At 38.4% G+C, this 21,512-nt stretch overlaps 1 protein-coding gene across 1 annotated transcript in view; it reads left to right on the top strand.

Moving 5' to 3' along the window:
* Window positions 1-21,512, top strand: part of PIK3C2G (phosphatidylinositol-4-phosphate 3-kinase catalytic subunit type 2 gamma) — a 211,214-nt gene that overhangs the window by 44,443 nt on the left and 145,259 nt on the right. Inside the window, exons 10-12 of the mRNA XM_082751635.1 lie at window positions 4,311-4,344; window positions 12,390-12,585; window positions 18,457-18,579. Coding sequence (XP_082607761.1) covers window positions 4,311-4,344; window positions 12,390-12,585; window positions 18,457-18,579 — 353 coding nt within the window. The remainder of the gene's footprint in view (window positions 1-4,310; window positions 4,345-12,389; window positions 12,586-18,456; window positions 18,580-21,512) is intronic.

Below are 21,512 nucleotides of genomic sequence, written 5' to 3'. Positions count from 1 at the left end.
GGCCTGCTTTTCAGTTAAACCTCAGGTTGTCCTCTGAGATGTCAGGCAGATCAATACCTTCCCCTTGAGAAAAGTATTTTGTCAACCCAGAATATTTAAGAGGTGGATAAAGAGCTTGCTCCTGTAAACAGATAGAAAGGAGTAACAGAAGATAGTCTCCTTTAGGAAGGAATTAGAGCAGAAGTAAAATACTAGGACTAATTTATTAAAACATTTATGTTGGAATGAATGGGAATTGTTTTAGTGTATTTTCTCTTTGTGTGTTCAGGTCAGCTCTGTGAATCCAACATGTAAACCGCCTCTTCCGACTCGCTTATATTTACTGAGTATCCCTAAGTCCATTTTCAGTGAATTCCAACAGACAGATATAGTGGTCAAAGAGACAGATTTGCAGCCCAGTTAGTATTGCTTGTCCCGCCTGTCATTACATGAAGAATAAGGTAATGCGATAAAAAACTAAGAGTGCAGGTCATCTTTCTCAAGTTTAATGTTTCTGTTGATCATGTTAGCTTCTGCTTTTCTTCTGAGTCACTGTCATGCAAAGACTGTTCTAAAATTAGTGACGAACTGATTGTTATTATTAGGCAAATAATTGAATTATGAGCTGATCTATTCTGTTGTGTAAAATGAATAAAAATAAAATAAAACCTGCTCCAAGGGTTTCCAGCTTGCCCTTGCTCATTCCATAGCATGTGTCCAATGCTGGGGAATTTCCAGCTCTGCTTTATAGACTGTCTCCAATATATCGAGGTTCTACTGAACCAATTTCCATGTACTTCCTTGTATAGATGGAGTAATACTCTTTCCTTTTTCTGTCTTCTATCTATTTCAGTTATGAGCTCTTCAGAGAAAGGAACGCCTTTCTTTATCTATATGTACATTCTCTAGAATAGCAGAGTGCTGGTCCTGGCTAGAATTTCCAGAGAGTAAAAATGTTAAGTGATGGTGGTCATGATAATGATTGTGTTTGCTCATCTGTAGTGAGAGAAATGATACTGTTCTTAAATACACTCTTTTGAATGTTAAAGTTGAATGTTTTATCACTAGTCTTAAAATACTTTTCTGTCCTAATATTCCCATAAGAAGCTGCTTGTCTTCACGCTTCGGTTGAAGAATACTGACTAGATTGTTACCATTTTTTTTTATTTTTTTTTTTGAAAGAAATACAGTTTTAAGATATTGAGTTCTTTGTTCTTCTAACATTTCCTTTCAGGCTTTGTTAGTTGAACTTTTTGCCTGTCCCTTGAAACCTTCCTATAAAGTCTGTCTACAACCTTGACTGACACCCGTCTCCCCTTAGTCCCTTACCTGGTGAAGCAAACCTGACTAACAGCTGACTTGAAACAAACTGAGGGAGGGGAGTTGAACTGCTGCTGCACCAGCATATGCTGCTGCTATATGCTTCTTACTCATCTGAGAAATAAGTGCTAGGATAGTCTATTAGACTGGCAATCTGTAAAAAGTTCAGGTCTGAGTCTATGAAGAGCCTCATCTTGCTCAGCAGCCACAGAAGTATAAATGTCATAAGTCAGTAAAGTATATTTCTGCATGTTCTATAACTCAAATGCAGCTCAATTTTATGAAAACAGAGATTACACATTATATAAAACTACATTATACATAGAATAGTATATATATATATATAAAACAAATCAGATTTTACTCATGTTTACAAATATTTATACAAACATAAACTGGTTTTATACAAACCACTTCTCTTCTGTATCAACATATGCAGCCAGAATTAGTACTCTGTTTGGATGCTTTATGGAGTACCAACTCCTCCAATCCCTTTTCAAGTCAATCTCACACTGAAGTGTAGGGGTATTTAATGTGAGTTACAAATCCTGGTCAAGTGATTAAATCTTGCCGTATTAGTCTATCCTGTCAATCTGCTTTGTGTTTCTATTATGCTCATCAACACAGTATCCCAAAGACTTTTTGTTAGGGTGGAAGACAGGAAGGGTGCCTAACTGCTACAAGGATCAGTCTTTTCTCAGACAAGCAAGTAACTTGCACAACTGAAATGAAATTTGAGGCTACCTGTCACATCTCAAATACTGCAGCATTACAGTCTGGGTAAGGGCAAAATGCCAGAAGAAAAGTTCTAATTGACTTTTCACCATGTTTTCATGATGCTTTAGTGTAATGTATGGTATGATTTTGTTTGGAATGCCTTTTAACATTTTCATTTGGCAAGCTCTGTGTGCATATAATGTATCAGGGAAACTACTGCTTACTCCTTCCAATGTAAATTACATAGGATGCAATACACGTTTGCTATTTGATATGTGCAGGTATACATATCTGTACATGGGTGCTTGCTTACTTTAAAAACAACAACAACAACAAAAAACACTGTTTCTATTTTTTCATTTTTTGGGGAAAAGCAAAACAAAACAAAACAAAACAAAAAAAACAAAAACAAAACAAAACAAAACAAAACAAAACAAAAAACACAAACTTTCTTCAAATTTGTGTTCAATTAAACTATACTTATTGCCCTCTTACTGCCTCACTGCCAGTACCATGAATTCCTCCAGTATGGCTAAGACTAAGATGTTATGAAAGCAACTGGAACAAGTGATAGTTTCTTCTTAACTGATTGTGTCTCTTTATAAAGGTGATTCATTCAGTCTCTAACCAATCTAACCCTGGGAGTTTAAAATCCGTTCAGGGGAAATACTGGGCCTGCTGTACAATTAACATTTTTCATCTCTCCTTTTTCTTCCCTTCTTACAGCAGCTTACAAAAAGTCCTATGAGATCAAATCCTGCCAGAACAGGCACTAATCCACTGTATGTTAAATGGGCTACACTGTGTTGAAATTATAAGTGCTGTTCCAAAAGGTTGTTTACTTTCCAAAATCTGAGAGAATTGAACAAAGGTCCCCATTCCCATTTGTCTTGCTGCATATAAAGATTGTGAAAACATATTTCTCAACACAGAGGTTGCTTTTCTCCCCTCAAGTAAGCATTTGACTCCTCTTCATATTTACCAGACAACTGCTGACAACTCCAAGATGGGTATCTGAGGGATGATATACTTTGAGCATTGCACTTCATATGTCACATACACATGAAATGCCATTTTTAAGATGCCTCTTGCTGAATACATGTGTATTAATATGTAGCATCCTCAACCTGTTGCAGAGGGATTAATGACTGTAAAGGATAATAAACCTTGCGGGGACATGGGTTTATAGTGCAAGCCGTGGGCATACTGAAGCACCAAATTACCTTGACAGACTCTCTGGTTGAGTCACACCTCAGTTAACATATTTCTATGTCACCTTGGTAAATGAGAGTCTGATGTAGGAGCCAGACAAAAATAGGGCTGACTGTGCTGCCAGCAGGGGAAGCTTTTGAGCTGAAGCTGGCTTGGTGCTGAGCTCCACGTCCTGCCAGCAGATTTTCTTATATGGAGAGGCAAGTACGTGCACTGTAGCAACTTTTATTTTTACCCAGTGTCTGAGAAGCCTGGAGCGAGGCCTGACTGTGGCAGCTATTGGACTTGGGAATTTAGTAGAGCAGCTTTAAAAATAAATAAATAAATAAATAAAAATAAAATCTTTAAAGTTAGCCTGGACATTTCAGGCTACATAACTTACCTGACTTTCAGAGGCTATAAGCACCCAGCAGTTCCCATCCACAGCACTGGGGCACCTGAAGCGAGAATCCAGGTACTGCCCTGGATGTTAGGCATCAAGAGCTGTGGTTAGTCAGCCAGGGCCTAAATGACCCATGGATCACTGTGCCTGGTATTTCCTGTTGGTCAATCCTAGTTAGCTGTCTGCTTGAAGGCCTTTGAAGGCATAGCTGTTTGTGCTGATTTGTTGCAGGAAAACAGCCTATAGGCTCCCTGAGCAGGAAGTTGGTGTTCCTCAGCTTGGAGAGGAGGCCAAAAACCTGGCTGAGCAGGCCGAGGTGTTGTGGTATTTGTCTATACAAGATATGCAAAAGAATGGATGGGGTTTTCTTATCTCTAGAAAACCAATGCAAAGGCTGAAGATGTGTATGCACCTTAAATGCAGATTAAGTGCTTCTTTGTATTTTGACGTTCTTAAATACTGCCAGAAATCCCATCCTGAGCAACTTGTCTGAGCTGCTAGAGGGAGCAGGGGCTAGAGATGGAAGGTAGGTAAGTAATACTGGTCATCAGTCATGACCAGTATTGTCATAACAACATTCCCCTTTTTCACCCCAAACAACTTTATTTCCCATGAGTACTGTCCCTAACACCATTTTATGTGCTATCTGTTCTTTTCTGAAGTAACTGATTACTTTTTCCCTTGGGTTTTATCTTTCCAGAATACACTTCAATGTGTGGAAACACCAGACAAAGGTAAAGTGTTATTTTTTAAAAATTCAAGATGTCATCAGAAAATACATGTTTTGCTGTTTTTTTGTATTAGTGAACTGTTTTAGTTTGCATGTTGCAGATGTTTATGTATTCAGTTACATGGTAATTATGCTAAATACAAATTTAAGTGATACAAAAATATAAATGAAACATAGCATTTCCCAGATGAAAGAACATATTATAGTTAGTGGTGATCATAGTAGTGATGACAATGTTATTTTTATTAGCTCTTCTTAACCCTGACTATTTATGTAGAGAAAAGAGAAAATAAGGAACTTCCTAGAAGCCTGAAAAAATAATTTTGTGCGTGGCTTTTCTCCTCAACTCTAGTAATTTTCATTCCTCCTTCCTTAAGCTTCAGTTCTTTGTCATCTTTCATTGTGTAAACAGTGTTGTCTGGCATGATATACTGTCATAAAAGTAGGTTAATTAACAGTAATGGACAAAATGATATACCCTACCTTATTTAATCCCTCAGATAAAATCCACTTAGCATCACTGCCTCAGTACTGTTAGCATTACTACAGAGCTGCTCCCAGGCTAAGGGATGAGCAGGAGTCTGTCCTCTTATGAATGTCTGTGTTGGGTTCCCTGCGGTGACACCTCCTGGGCTCAGGTCCTGCCCTACCCCATCGTGGCTGCCTGCATCCTGTAACCAGAGCACTACGCTGACACTCTCAAAGGGGCAGCCGTCTGCATTTCAGGATGAGACAAGGTGTGCTGCAGAATGGCCGTCTGTCTGTTTTGTTTGAGGAAAAAAGTGTCCATTTAAGATGTACTTTTTCTCATTCCCTCTTTTAGCTGCTCTTGTTGCAATTTGCCCAGAGAGGTAAAGAGGTGAACCAACCACAAAGATTGCAGCAGCATTTCAAACACAGATGTGATTTAAACGAAGGACTCCAAATGCCAGGCTTGTTGTTTCACCATTATTCAGTTTCACAAACAGCAAACAAAGAAACAGCAATTCTATTTGTAAACTGCTAAGAAAAGCTAAGCAGCAAGGGGACCAGGGGAGTATGGGGAGAACATGCAGGTGTGGAAGGGAGCAGCTGGATGGTAAGGAGTTTATATGATTATTTTCTCTTGGATATAGTCATTTATCCCTTAAACATTACTAATGGAAAAAAATGGTTGAATACAAAAAGGAATTAATAGTTACTAATCAACATCTACCTTGGAAATCACCCACTGTTCCAGAAAACCTGTCTGGAAAGGAGTTAAAGCATTCCTGTACTTAATGATATTTTCAAGGTTGGGCTTCACCGAATCAGCAGCTTCCTCAAGGAAAATCTGATTTCTTGAGTATAAGCAAAGGAATCTCTCAGCTTTTTACTCTACTTTTCTGCACCTATTTATTTATGCCAGGAAACTTTTAACTGCAAATACTTATACTACTGTTTGTTCTCGGCACGCCTGAATTTCATAACAATTGTAGGATCCTTTTGGTAATGTAATATTAGAAACTGCAACTTACTGATTGCAAGTCAGAACTTGCCAGGCCATTAGTAATTCTGTGTAGAAGACTACATTCAAAGTTTTCCAGGGTAATCAAAAATTCATTTACATGCACTGATATACATTTCATGTATGTATTAACACACTGTGCATTACATCTAGACCTACTAAATAAACTTCTAAAAGACAGCAAAATATTTAAAGCTAGGCAAACATGTTAAAACAAAAAAGTCTAGATCTCATATCGAAGCCTGTTATTAAGGTTATGTTTGATTTAAAAAAAAAAAAAAAAAAAAAGTAAAAGAGCAATGCCCAAAACTGATCTGCTGGAACCTAGAACTCATGCCCAGGAGGTGGATAAAAGCATTACACACATCTGTTCTTTTGGGGATCAAGAGCTTTCTTCAGTCACAAACACCTCAGTGCTCACCTTCATGATAATACCATGGGGTCTCCCATCCTGAGGATACTGAGCCTGAGAGGAATTCAGATGGTATTTTCACCTGCTGAGGCTAAAAGTAAAAATCACTTGGAAGGTAAGACCTGCATTCCAGGTGAAACTACCAGTGTTTCTTTTTTCCACCTCATTGGCTCCCTGCCCTCTTTTTACTTCATTATGCTTAGCTGGCTAAATGGCATGCATGAAAAAATTTGCAAGCCTGTAAGTCAAAAGTAAAGTAAAATCACCATCTTAACCTAGGGCAGTTTTTTCCAGACCTAGGAGAAGTTAAAAAGCATGTTTTTTGCAGCACAATTGCAAACGAAGTCAGCACTGACAATTGAGAGGACAGGCTACATTTCCCATTTGTGCTGTTCTTTTCTGTTTCTTTTTTGTGTTCATGCTTATCTTCAAGAAAGCAGGATCAAACTCAAACAGCAGGAACAATAATCAGTTACTTCAGCTAATATTTTTTGCTGTTTTCCTCCTTCCCCCAAGTGACAGTTATTACCTCAAGTATCATAAAAGACTGCCAAATGGTGCTTTGCTTCTCTCCATTATAGCTTCTCACTCCCACAAAAGAGAAAAGGATATAAGATAATATCAAAGTGAAAGTTTTACTTATTAATTTATTTAGAAACAGCTTTATTTTTTCTCTTTAATAAAAGATTATCAGAGGTTTAATGTAAGTCATTCACCATGGACTACTCAGGTCAAAGTGTATATTCAAAATCTGAAGCCTTGATTTAGTGTTGCAATAACTGGTTCTATTAACAGTGTTGTCTCTGTAGACCAAATTATTCCATTGCTGTGAACAGAGTAGTACTCATCCATGCTACATGTAAGTATGGATCATGTTCTGTTCCCTATATGATGTCCTCAGAAAAATAATACTAATGTTGGACTGCTAAATGTGGTTTATTTTTCTTAATTCTGAGACATTATCACCTTTCTGCAGTATATAGTTTTCCCAGAAAATAAAGAATAAGATTATTCAAGTTAATAGAGATTTAACATTGTGGTTCACTGCAATCTAGAGTATGAAAAAGGCTGCATGCTGGTATAAAATTCACTTGGTGTGCCTTTCTCAAAAGTTGATGAATGAACGTTTATACACTGTCTACAGCCTTGTGACTTCAGGCAAGGATTTCACCAGATCAGACATGATAAGCAGCTTTTGGAACTTGATCCATAGTTCTCTGGGGCCCATCCCTGAAAGTCCAATATGCACCATGAACTGGTGATATTGAATCCAACAGTCTTTTCTATCAGAACTGCTGAAATTTCTCTTTTTGAGTGAATGTAGAAAACAGATGCCTTGATGATGATATATTTAACAAAATGAAGCTGTCGTTACATTTGAGGGTGTAAAGATCAGTGATTGAGTTTGGATTTGATAGTTACTTCTAGATCTGGTCATAAAAATATTTATCAAAGAAAAATAAAAATAAGAAAAAAAAAAAAAGGAGGAAGGAGGAAAATGGGAGCTTTATTTTAAAGCTTTCCTATATTAAATGGAAAACCCTTCCTTCTTTCCCTGGGACAAAGCCATTATAATTTTGTTTTGGAAAGATCGCTTTTTGTTTTCAGAGCATAGAAAAATGTCAAGAGCTTTTATTGAATATATTTCATCTCCACAAGCCTCTCCTGCTTTGTTTTTAATTTTGAGCATGGTTCTTTAATTTTAAGCTGTTGCTGTGTTACATCTTGATATGTTTTCTTGAAAGTCAAGTTGTTGACTAAGACCTAGTTGTCAAGTTGTAAGTTGTTGACTGACAGCTTAGTCAAGCTGTTAACTAAGACCAATTTTTGTATAACTACAATCCCCCAGTCCTCAAAAACAAAACAAAACAAAACAAAACAAAAAAACAGTTGCAAAAACATTTTGTGTACTAGTACTAGGACAACAGCAGATTTTTAAGTTTCTTTCAAAAGATAATTCACAGGATTCTTCAGTTAACAGGAGAAAACACCAAAAATATTGGTGCATGGAAACTTCAGCTGGTCAGTTTGGGCATTGCAGCCTTTTCATGTTTTGCCTTTTTCTTATTCATTTTCTTCTGACAGTAGTCTAATTCATATTCCTTAGCACCTCAGCTAAATCTTGAGGGTGAGCCTTTCACTCAAAATAAGTGAGAAAGAGTAATGTCAAAATCAAGTTCTCCAAAATATCTTTGAGAATCTTAAAGATAAGAATCTTAAGCCTTCCATTCAAATTCTTTTCAACCAGGTATTTGTTGTGTCTTACCTGGAGAAAACGTGTACAGAATCAGACAGGGCATGTTTAATATATATTAAGTTGATGTCATCTGCTAGCAAAGTGCCTACTCTGTTGCAAGGTCTGATACTGAAATCTTAAGTGAATTGTAAAACTGGACTGAGAAAAAGAAAGTACTTTTTTTTTTTTTTTTTTTTTAAATAAGGAATAAGCTAGTATATTGCTTACTATCTCTTGAAAGTACATGCAGGTATATTCATTTACATTTTCAGGGATGGCATGGGTTGTTCTGTTTCTCATCAACAGTGAAATTAATGCCTTCAAACTTCAAGTACAAGGAGCATGTGTCAGAAATAAACATATCTGGCAGTTGTCATTAAAATTCTCTTCCCTTGTTTTCATCTCATTTCCATAGTGGAACAGTGAGAAGGTGATGCTGAATAAATCCATACCAGCAATAAATTGAGGCTTCAGTTGTGAGATTATTAATCTCAGTCACAATTCACTTTTTGATGTGGTATACTCATCATACCCTTGGAGATTAACTATGCATGGGACACCTTTTTGGAAAATAAACTCGGGCATACCTAAAACTTTGGATCTGCTATAGATCTGCCTACAGCCTTTGCTATGTAAATTATCGAAACGCTATAGTCCTTTCTCATCTATGATTTATTAGTCATTAAAAGCAGTAAAGCTCTCTGGCTTCATGAATGGGCTGTGTAGTCTTAGTGTATTAAATCCTATTCAGCAGTTCAAAAAAATACAGTGAAAAGGTGCTGACCAACTCTTGTGAATAATGGACGCTTACAGACTAGCCAAGATGTTTGTCTCTAATTTAGCTAATTGCCATCAGGCTTAATGAGTGAAGAGTGGGGAAAGGGCTGACTGTGGCATAAAAACCACTGGGTGGTTTTAAACTGAGAACTGATAAGTAAAAAAGCACATGTAGGAAAAAAATGTTGTAGTTGCAGACCAAGTCATACTTGGACATTTGCTTACACTTGAGGAACTGTATTCATGAGAAGAATCATGCTGGATCTCCTACTAATTATGTAAATAACGCTGAAATTTCATTCATCTCCTTTTGCTGGTGGTCAGACTGATTGCCCCATTGCTGTCTTCACCTTTCATGCCATCTTAGCAACAGAACCAGTCTGCAGCACCCACCAGAGCCTGCTTCCAAACTGGCTCTGTTTCCGCAGTTGGGCACAGATTCTGCAAATTCTTGGGTGAAAGAGAGAAACAGAAAAGAAAGAAAATTTCCCAGCTTCCTTCACCGGTGTTTGTGTGTATGTCTCACAGATAGTGCCTGTAACTATGTGAAGACTTTTAACCTTGCCCTGTCTAGCCACATAGCTCTTGTAGGACGAGCAGATCCCTGACACAGGAAACCTTTTTCACCTCACCACTGACAAAATGAAGCATGTAACAAGTAAATGAGGTAATGAAATGTGTTTTTCCTTATGTTTTTCCTTTTCTCCCTCAGTTTTGGGGGATTTTGTTTTTACCTATTTGATGTTCAGTTATGTCTCTCAGGTAGCTGGATAGAATCATTCCTCTGCAAATGTGGCCAGTGGACGAGAGTTTGGATACAACAATAGGCATCTAGCCTGTGAAAATCTTCTATTAGGGAAAATGTTTACACATTACCTTATTGTGTATGTTTCACGATTATTATTTTTTCTTTCTGCAAGGAATATTTCCTTCTTTCTGTGGCTTCGTTGATATGTGATACATTTCCTCTTGTTCTTGAAAAAAACATGAATAATTGCCATATAGCATAGAATACAGGTTGTATAAACTGCAGGGCCAAAGGGCATGATTCAGCAAACAGCTGGAAGTTTTATAAGGATTCCAAACTCCGTTGCCCCTCATTTTGGAGAAAATGCTGAAGAGGTTGTATTTGGCAATCATTCACTTCAGAGGGCCAATTTGCATAAACAAGGACTTTGCTATTACATTACTTCTACCTATCTGTCTCTTTGAACAGATTGGAGTCAGGGAGTCTTTTAAATAGCTGTTTTTCCTCACTGTAAATACTGTGCTATGGTAAAAATCCACTGATGTTCTCTTCTAGACCTCTTAAAAAGGTTTTATGTATATGACTATAGGGAATTCCTTGGAATGTAAAAGAATTCAGTGCAAATTAAACATTTAGTTTGGAAGGTGTACATCTTATTGCGCAACCAAGAGAACTGGGTTTCAGAATAATATAGTATCCTATAGAAAAATGCATTAAAGCTAAAGGTAGAGCAATTATGGAAAATGATTATAAATAGAGAAAATAGTAGAGAGCATAATTAAAAAGAAATAAGAAAAATATGGTAGGCACAGAACTGTATAAAAAACAGAGTAAAAAGCCTGAGTTTTCTTAATTGATTGGTCTCTAAAATGATTCTGCTCATGTATGTGGAAGATGATTACAACCAGAGAATATGTGTTATTCTAGCCAGTCCTTCATGTGTGCAGTAACTCCAGTCAGTATTTCCAGTAGCAAACTTTACTATATATTGAACTATTTCAAAGTTGAGTATGTCTGTATTGTTATATAATTTAAATGTCTTCTTTATAGAATGAAGATGGATATAAAATGCAATTCCTTTGGACTTTTTGCCATGCATTTTGTGACTCAATAATCCTGAGTATTCTCTAGTTTAAAGGCCAAAGGTATCAAAGAAGGGAAATAAAGTTCCAGACCAGTGATATTTTGTTTGGAGACATTTCCAGTAGGAAACTGGGATAGATAAATTCAGTGAATCATGCTGTCTGTAGCTCTGTAGCTGATATTGGTCAGGATACTTGCTCCTATCCCAAATATTTAAAGCTAATGCAGATAAGTGTCAGGCTTCTTGTTCCCGGGACTTTTTTTTTGTTTGTTTGTTTTTTGGTAATAGATACTACTACATGGCGAATAAATGGCTACTGATTGCAGTGTCCTGACAAGTGGAGGGAGTATGTTGAGAACTGTGGCAAAAGGTGATAAATGTGTGTTCTTGTTCATGTAGAAACTTGGGAGATAGAGGGGAGGAGAGGGAGAATTTTGGATACCCTTCTGGGAGCCAAATCCTTCTGATCTTGGAATGATACAATGTGCTCTGACACTTCTTTCCTCAAACTGTCCCTTACCTGAGAAATAAGAGTGCTTGTACCATCTACATTCACTTGATGGAGGCTGCAGGGGCTGGGAATTTTAATTTACAATGGCAATCAGTCAGTCCCCAGCAACTCCAGAAATGCAGAGAGAGGGAAGGTGAATAAAAGCCAGTAATTGCAGAAAAAGAGTACTGCAGAGCTGACGCCAAAAGGAAATAACATAAATAAAGGTGCAATGTAAATGAGTGGACAGCCTGCTTTTGATGTAACTGTGTAGATACATCTTTCAGTGTCTGTGGAATGTTATGACCAATACTTGACCATGTCTAATTGTGGCTGATGTTATATATATTTTGTGAGTTGTTTATGTGTATTTGCAATAGCTTTACAGTCCTAAAATTTAACCAGTGCCTTTTCTTCATTCTACAGCAGCATTGCTATTTCCCTTGAAATAAGCAACTACTTAGTTGCATAAATTACAAAATGCTTACATAATACAAATTCTTCCAGCACAAAAATTAACAGGCTGAAATGATGTATCTGAGGCACACGCTAACTTGCTGTAGTTTAAAAGGCGTACTTGGAAAATGCCTTAATTTGAAGGCACTGTAATGAAAGACTGCTAATGATACACCAGAAATGAGCTAAGGCTGGTTTCAGAAGCACAGATGGCTAATTGGCTTCAGTTGGTAGGTTATATCATTTTAATTAAATTTTATTAGGAAGCATTTTAAAGCCATAACTGATGGTTTAAGATAAACATGCTTCATCACAACTGACCTATTGCTAACCTTTATTTATTTCTCTCTCTCCTCTTAGCATTAATGGAGGCTGCTGTGACTGAGCTCTCCATGGCCATCTCTCGTCTCATCCATGTTTACAGCAGCAGCTTTGAAACAGATTTCCAGCTTGCCAGCATACCTAAAAACCCTTCATGTGCAGACATCAGTCTCGATTCCCAGCTCAGCTTTACGGTTTATGCTGCCCATAACATACCAGAAGTGTGGGTGAACAGGTAGGAGGGGATCTAGCAAGTGTTCACAATAAGGGTGTTGTCTCATCTCTCACAATCACGTATTTTTAACGGGTGCTAGCTTACCTCTGTTGCTTTGGTGATTCTCCTGTATTAACATTAGAAACTAAGTTGGTGCATCTCCACGACTCTTTTAGCATAAAAAGCACCAACGTAAGTTGACTAAGTACGAGACTTCCAGGCCCCATTGATAGAAGGAGAATGGAAGAGGTGGCCTACATGGTTGCTCTTGACCAGTATGGAAGGATGTTAACAGGCAAAGTCAGAATGTCAACCTTGATGGGTATCTGTACAAATGCTTGTGTGACTGGCTTGCTCAGAGGGACAGAGGAGAGTATGTGTATTGCATGTCAAGAGAGTTTGGTCTGGGGCTTTGTGTGGCCTTTGCAGCACAAGTAACTGGAAGGGTTACCAAGTTAATCAGAGGGTGCTTGGTTAAACCCAATCTGAACGAGACTTTATGAGCAATTTTTGTTCATTGTGTATTCAAACCACATTACTCAGTAAGGCATGCGTATTGACAATCCTCTTTATAGATGTTGATTAAAATAAGTACAGTTTATGGGTCCAAGCATACCTGGTATATCCACCTGTCAGAGGAAATCAAAAAGGGTCACAACTTCAGTAAAAGGCTGATTGAAATATTCTTTTCAGCTTTTTTTTTTTTTTTTTTTTTTTTCAAATTAGTTGTCATTTCAAATAACTGCTTTTTCTACTCTATGTAAAACTGACGTTCTCCTCTTACCACTCCAGTAAAATCAGAGGGGAGATCACTACAGTCTGGTTACATTATTTTTATGACTGAAAATGCTGTTCTCCAAGTTTTTATTAGTACTTTCCCCTTGCTCCCACTTTACCTTGAATTCCAAATGACTGATTAAAAAACTGGGATCATTTGCATTAGACTGTGAGCAAAAGAGTGTACTATACAGCATTAGCTGTAATTAGCAGTTTAATAAAAATCTGTGAGAATTTGCATTAGTTAATGTAATAAATGGAGAACTACAATCACTATCCTGATATTGCAGATGGTTATAACATTCCCCTTGCATTTTATGTTTTACCAGAAAAATGTGAAATTACATATGGCCTAAAATGCCACTGATGTCTTGAACACTATGTTCAAGCATATGAAAATGAGAATCTATCTGTATTGGACTTTCGGAGGGCTGACTTTGAGCTGCTCAGGACACTGGTTGGTGGAGTCCCTTGGGAGGCGGTTCTGAAGGGCAGAGGGGTCCAGGAAGGCTGGGCGCTCTTCAAGAGGGAAGTCTTAATGGCGCAGGAACGGTCTGTTCCCACGTGCCCAAAGACGAGCTGGCGGGGAAGAAGACCGGCCTGGCTCAACAGAGAATTGTGGCTTGATCTTAGGAGGAAAAAGAGGGTTTATAAGCTTTGGAAAAGTGGGCAGGCCACTAAGGAGGACTTTAAAGAAGTAGCGAGGCTGTGCAGGGACAAAATTAGGAAGGCCAAAGCTCATCTGGAGCTCAATCTGGCTACTGCCGTTAAAGATAACAAAAAACGTTTCTATAAATACATCAACACAAAAAGGAGGACTAAGGAGAATCTCCATCCTTTACTGGATGCGGGGGGAAACTTAGTTACAAGAGATGAGGAAAAGGCGGAGGTGCTCAATGCCTTCTTTGCCTCAGTCTTTAGTGGCAATACCGGATGTTCTCTGGATACCCAGTACCCTGAGCTGGTGGAAGGGGATGGGGAGCAGGATGTGGCCCTCATTATCCATGAAGAACTGGTTGGTGACCTACTACGGCACTTAGATGTGCACAAGTCGATGGGGCCGGATGGGATCCACCCAAGGGTACTGAGGGAACTGGCAGAGGAGCTGGCCAAGCCACTGTCCATCATTTATCAACAGTCCTGGCTATCGGGGGAGGTCCCAATCGACTGGCGGCTAGCAAACGTGACGCCCATCTACAAGAAGGGCCGGAGGGCTGACCCGGGAAACTACAGGCCTGTCAGTTTGACCTCAGTGCCAGGAAAGCTCATGGAGCAGATCCTCCTGAGAGTCATCATGCAGCACTTGAAGGGGAAGCAGGCGATCAGGCCCAGTCAGCATGGCTTTATGAAAGGCAGGTCATGCCTGACGAACCTGATCTCCTTCTATGACAGAGTGACGCGCTGGGTGGATGAGGGAAAGGCTGTGGATGTGGTCTACCTTGACTTCAGCAAGGCTTTTGACACCGTCTCCCACAGCATTCTCCTCAAGAAACTGGCTGCTCTTGGCTTGGACTGGCGCACGCTTCGTTGGGTTAGAAACTGGCTGGATAGCCGGGCCCAAAGAGTCGTGGTGAATGGAGCCAAGTCCAGTTGGAGGCCAGTCACTAGTGGCGTCCCCCAGGGCTCGGTGCTGGGGCCGGTCCTCTTTAATATCTTCATCGATGATCTGGACGAGGGCATCGAGTGCACCCTCAGTAAGTTCGCAGATGACACCAAGTTAGGTGCGTGTGTCAATCTGCTCGAGGGTAGGAAAGCTCTGCAGGAGGATCTGGATAGGCTGCACCGATGGGCTGAGGTCAACTGCATGAAGCTTAACAAGGCCAAGTGCCGGGTCCTGCACCTGGGGCGCAATAACCCCAAGCAGAGCTACAGGCTGGGAGAGGAATGGTTGGAAAGCTGCCAGGCAGAGAAGGACCTGGGAGTGATGGTGGACAGTCGGCTGAATATGAGCCAGCAGTGTGCTCAGGTGGCCAAGAAGGCCAACGGCATCCTGGCTTGTATTAGGAACAGTGTGGCCAGCAGGGCTAGGGAGGTGATCGTCCCCCTGTACTCAGCTCTGGTGAGGCCGCACCTCGAGTACTGTGTTCAGTTTTGGGCCCCTCGCTACAAGAAGGACATCGAGGTGCTTGAGCGGGTGCAGAGAAGGGCGACGAAGCTGGTGAGGGGCCTGGAGAACAAGTCCTACGAGGAGCGGCTGAGGGAGCTGGGCTTGTTCAGCCTGGAGAAGAGGAGGCTCAGGGGCGACCTTATCGCTCTTTTTAGGTACCTCAAGAGAGGCTGTAGCGAGGTGGGGGTTGGCCTGTTCTCCCACGTGCCTGGTGACAGGACGAGGGGGAATGGGTTTAAGTTGAGCCAGGGGAGTTTTAGGCTGGATGTTAGGAAGAACTTCTTCACTGAAAGGGTTGTGAGGCATTGGAACAGGCTGCCCAGGGAAGTGGTGGAGTCACCATCCTTGGAAGTCTTCAAAAGACGTTTAGATGTAGAGCTTAGGGATATGGTTTAGTGGAGGGCTGTTAGAGTTAGGTTGGAGGTTGGACTCGATGACCTTGAGGTCTCTTCCAACCTAGAAAATTCTGTGATTCTCTGTGATATGTTCTTCCTTAATCTTCCCTTCCAGTCTTTCCAATATTCATACATAACATGAATTTCTTAACATAGACTGCAGTCCATGTCACCTACTTTCCTCAGATACTTTTACTAACTTCATACCCACATTCCTCATGGTTATTTCTGTACTATATAATTTCATGCTGACCATGTCACAGCACTTGTTTTTCCCTCTCCAGAAGGTCAGATTTTATGATCTTGCTGCTGATCATAACATTATTTTAGTACATTTATTTGCATAAATATAATATATACAATATAAATGTTAGAATTTAGACATCTCTGACTATCTGTCTCTCATTGTTTCTTCATACATTCAAGTATGTAATAAACAGCTTTTCCTCTAATTGTTTGGGATAAGGGAGGGGGACCTACCTTTGTTTTACAGAATCATTTTAGTGTCTCAACAAATTCCTCTCAAGCTCACTTTTGTGGGTTGGCACTTTATCAATTTCTATATTTATGCTCTCAATTTCTCTATTCCAGTCTTAATGTTCTCCTTGAAAAAATAGGTACAGACCTTACCAGTTGCAGAATAATGTTGCAACCCTTTCTTTATGGTATTTTAATTCCTTCTTGTTTCTGTTATCAGTTTGTTCTTTTGTCTCATTTAGAACCTAAGCAGATGTTCCCTATTTGATGCCAATGGCATAATATTGCTAGCATCAGCTTTGGCTGCATTTGTTTCTATAGCCCAAAATTCAAATACTTCTCTATTTCAGGATGATATAAAATGATCTTTGGGACAAGACTAGAGTGCCATGCCTTTGAACTGATAGGGAGGATACCTAGGCAAAACATTCTACAAATAATCAGGGAATATCTGAGTTGGAAGGGACCCACAAGGATCATCGTGTCCAAGTTCTGGGTCACCAAAGGACCACACAAAAACAAACAAAATAAAACAGGTCATGTGTTTGAGAGCATTGTCCAAACACTTCTTGAATTCCAGCAGGCTCAGTGTAGTGACTACTTCCTTGGGGAGCCTGTTCCAGCGCCCACCACCCTCTCAGTGAAGAAACTTTTCCCGATATCCGTCCTGATCCTCTCCTGTCGCAGCTCCATGCTGTTCCCTTGGTACTGTCTCTGTCAGCAGAGAGCAGAGCTCAGTGCCTGCCCCTCCATTTCTCTCTTGAGGAAGTTCTAGACCACAGTGTGGCTTCTCCTCAGTCTGCTCTTCTCCAGGCTGAACAAGCCAAGTCCTCCAACCACTCCTGATATGTCTTCCCCTCCAGACCCTTTACCATCTTTGTTACCCTCCTTTGGACACTCTAACAATTTTAGACATATATGTTGAAGCATGTGCACTCTGAACTTAAACATTGCATAAAGATTAATCTTTCCAGGATTAGGTCTTAGGGTATGTAAATCAGGGATATATCACTATATTGTGTATCAATAATTCTGTTTAAACAGCAGTGCTTAATCACTTTATGGTAAAACAATCTATTATTTTCTTCACTATACTCCAATTGTTTGTAGCCTTTGGACTCTCGAAAATAGATGCCATATTTAAGAGCAAAAGCTTTTCTTACTCTTGGTATTTTTTTCCTTTCTTTGCATAGATACCTTATAGATACTACACATTAAAAAAAAAATAATACATCTGCTACAATAATTCTAACAATTATTATAACATTCTGGAAGAGATCAACAACAGTGCTTGTAAATAAGGCAAAGCCAGGAAGCTTGACTCTGCAAATGCTTCAGACTTGCTCTTCAGATTTGACTCCATTTTCTTTCCCATGTTCATCGTTCTTATACAGCATGTGGTCTAAAGCTGAGTGTGACAATTTTTTTAGGATTTTAGGAGGATCTGGATGTTACAAGACTAATTAACAACATTAGTTGATTGTAAAATATTCCTCTCGTTTTGACCAAAAATAAATAAATAAATATTTCAGTAAGAAGAATATGAAACCAAGAAGTAGATGCAGACCTGAATTACACTGTGAAACCAGTCAGATAAGTATGTGACAAATACCAGCACAGATGTCTTTAATGCTTCTTCTGCAATAAATGTATAGATTCCCTTAATTATTACCCTGTTGTATTATGTTTGTTTTTTTTTGTTTTGGTGGTTGTTGTTGTTATTACAGATTGAAAAAAGTAAGTGTAAATAGTTTGCTGACTGAAGTTATATGATGACCAAGTTGAAACACTTCAAACCTTATGTCTAAACTGCAATAATGCAATTTATGCAACTGCATTGACTGCAATAGTGAGGAGAAAAAAAAAAAAAGTTAATGCCAAAAATCTGGACCAGAATTTAAGGTGTCTTGAAGACTTTTCTTGAACTCTGAACATTAAAGTGTAGATTTTTAAAAATAAAACATTAAAATGAGATTCTTTATTTTTTATTCTCTTGCTACATAAGAACAGGCACTCACAAGTTTATGAACAGATAGCCCTAATGAACAGTTAGCCTTTTATGAACTGTTTAGCAATGGTAAACCATGCTGGACATATTACATTGCAGTTAATCTTTTTTTCCTTTTCTCTTTGTAGTTACAAAGTTTTTTCTTTTTCCTGTTCACTGACCTACGCTGGGAAGACAATATGTCAAGTGAAGATTTGCAAACGTATACCAGTTAAAAGATCCTTCTTTTTCCTGGCAGAGTGGAATGAGAAGTAAGTTTTGGTCCATGTTTGATGTATGCTTTTCTGAAGATTTTACCAACTGAATGTTAATTTAAAACAAAACAGAACAAAGGCCCACATTTTTATTATGTATCTTCTGTGCAAATTAAACCCCACAGAATTCAGAGAAATTTAGGGAGGTAGGAGTGGGAAAGGAATGGGATAGGCAAAGGGAAGAGCAATAGCACTAAGCTAAGTCTGGTCTGAGAATAAACTAAACTCAGCTGGTCTGAGAATAGCTTTTGTTCAGCACTGCTGGCTTTGGGAAAATGCTGAAACTGAAAGGAGGTACAAGAGCCTATATTTTGGTTCTCTTGTGAGGACTTTGCACTTTGGATCCACCTCTAAATAGATATGCAATCCAGCTTGAGAACTTATTGTAACATTTCTTTAATTCTTTGTTTAGAAAGGACCGTGGCTGTTGATTTTTATGTAAGCAGTCTGGTTTTAAATTGAGGACCTTTCGTTTAAGAGAATAGAATTTTAGAATAAAGGCTGCCAATTGCCTGCCATGTGCCTGTCTGCTTTGAGGAAAATAACTCAATTGAAAAGCAAGGCACAAACTTAAATAGCATTCAGTTTAGGCAATGGAATGACAAAAGGCATATTTGCAATAGGTTGGAAAGAAGTAGGCTTTTTGTTTATTTATATTTTTACATTTTGGTAACGTTCTCTGGATTTCTGAGCATGACATTTTTATATTTAGTCTTTCAAAATTTTTATATTTTATATTGCCATTGTATTCTAAATCTGAAAGTAGCTTGATTACATTGTAATTGAACAAAGAGTACAATTAATCTAAAAGGTGCTTTGTTACATTATAATTGAATATAAAATGTATAATCCATTTACTTTTTTTTTTTTGCCTTCCTCTAAACTATTAATCAGTTTTAAGCTGGTCTAATGGAGCAAGACAGTTTTATGTCAAACCCATTGCATTTCTATCTTAATAGTTTTTGTTGTATTCTTACACAACACTCCTGAACAGATGAGAGAAGCTTAGTATGAATGCCCTACTGTTAAGAAATAAAATGGGTGCATTTCTGCATACATCTATTTGCAGACATATTTGCATATATATATATATGTCTGGAAATACGTCTGCAAATAGTTAATTTGGGGCCTACTATCTTCTTTGATACCTCAGTTGAGTCCATAAAGTTTGTGTTGAACCCTTACTCTTTTGTATGACTGGGAACGAACTGCTGTCTTTGTGTTGAAAAAGTTGGATTGTTCCCATTGGCTCTGTAGCAATTTTCACTTTTACCCATGTTTTAGTCAAATTCTTTGTTTTGGTACATATGGACAGATATAATTCAAATATAGAGGAAGGACTATATTGTTTATGAGTACTTTTGGCTTTTAAAACGTGGCTGATTCCTTGCTGGAAAGCCTGTTACACACAACCTCCTTGTAAAGCAAAATACAAGGCAATAGAATAAAAATAAATTCTTCAGACATGACTGGAACTCTGCTCTTCTTCCATTTCTGTGAAAACACAAGGAAATCAGATGAAAGCTTCATTATTTCTGTTTAAACCTCTCCTTCTGCAAAATCCATACTAAATGTCTGCAATTCCAGCAAAGAGCTTAATGGAAAAACAGGTAACCATGCACACCAAATTCTTTCATAGGTACTCATAAGAAGCTCTTAACACCAGAAACAAGATCTAGAATTGCATGAAACTTAGTAGTATTAGTTCACAAATGCACCTTTTTACTTTTTTTATTGTTGCATGAGTTTCAAAAATCATTTTCAAAATCTGAATCAAATTCCAAATTATAAAACCACAAATGTATATCTGTCTGGCAGGTTTTTCCATGTTTCCTTCCACCTTTCCACATAGAAATGGTTAGCCTAGATTTCTGTAAGCCTCAGATCGTAAGGGAAGGTTTCTTAGACTTAATGAGATCCAGAAGCACAAGCTGAGAATCTAGGCAGTCAGATGTGACATGATTTTAGTATGTTTTAGCTTGTATCTGGAACTGGATTTGCAAACAGCTGCTATTTTTAGCCCAAATGCAAAGGTCAGATGGGGTGCTTTAAGCCAGCCGATAGTCTTACATCTTGAGTTTTCCCTCCTGGTCTTTGATCCACCAGAATATTGCTTGCTTGACAGGGCAGATTTTATTCAGAAACAGGTGCTTATAACACACATGTTCTTACTTTAAAACTCACACAACACTTAACAGCAAAATCAAATGTTTTTTTTTTTTTTTTTCATAAAGAAGGGAGCTGACAGCTGTACTGAGTTGTGCTTAATACAGTGTGACTTTGGAACTGTATCCAAATATTAATCAGGATAGTAAGGTGACAAGATCTTTTCTGTATGACAACAGGCACAGGAAAGGAAATGTTTGTGGTTTTGGTTTTAATTTATACTAAATGTGAAATAGTTATCACAGTTGTATAATGGAAAATTGTGTTTTTGCTATTGGTGTTGCTAACTCTCAAAACAAGAGAAACAACAAACAGCACCAAACTGGACAGAATACTGATTATAATTGCATTTTATATATAGCATGTAGCATGTGGCATGTAACATATATATATCATTCAGATTATATATTCAGAATAATCTGAAACATACAGAGAGGAGGAACTGTAGAGGTGGTGCCATTTTAGCATTGAATGTGTTATGTGCCTAACTAGCATAAATTAAAACATACTCAAGAACAGGCTGGTTTGTATTTCATATAATAAATATATGTATATAAACACTCATTAGCACTTTTTTTGCAAGAATTTGAGCTGGAATGGATTAAGAATAGAATATTTTAATGAAGTAAGTATTGCTGCCATTGGTTTTTATACGTCATCAAGTGGCACCATTTGTTGTTGTAGGAAATCTGCATCACTAAAACTGTAACTGTGTTCACTATATTTTAGCTTTAAAGTCACTTTCTGAAACAGAAGGGAATACG

Source organism: Aythya marila, assembly GCF_965140915.1.
Source record: "Aythya marila genome assembly, chromosome: 1".
NCBI lineage: Eukaryota > Metazoa > Chordata > Aves > Anseriformes > Anatidae > Aythya > Aythya marila.
The sequence above is the reverse complement of the archived record's forward strand: the minus strand, read 5'-3'. Positions and strand labels throughout refer to the sequence as shown.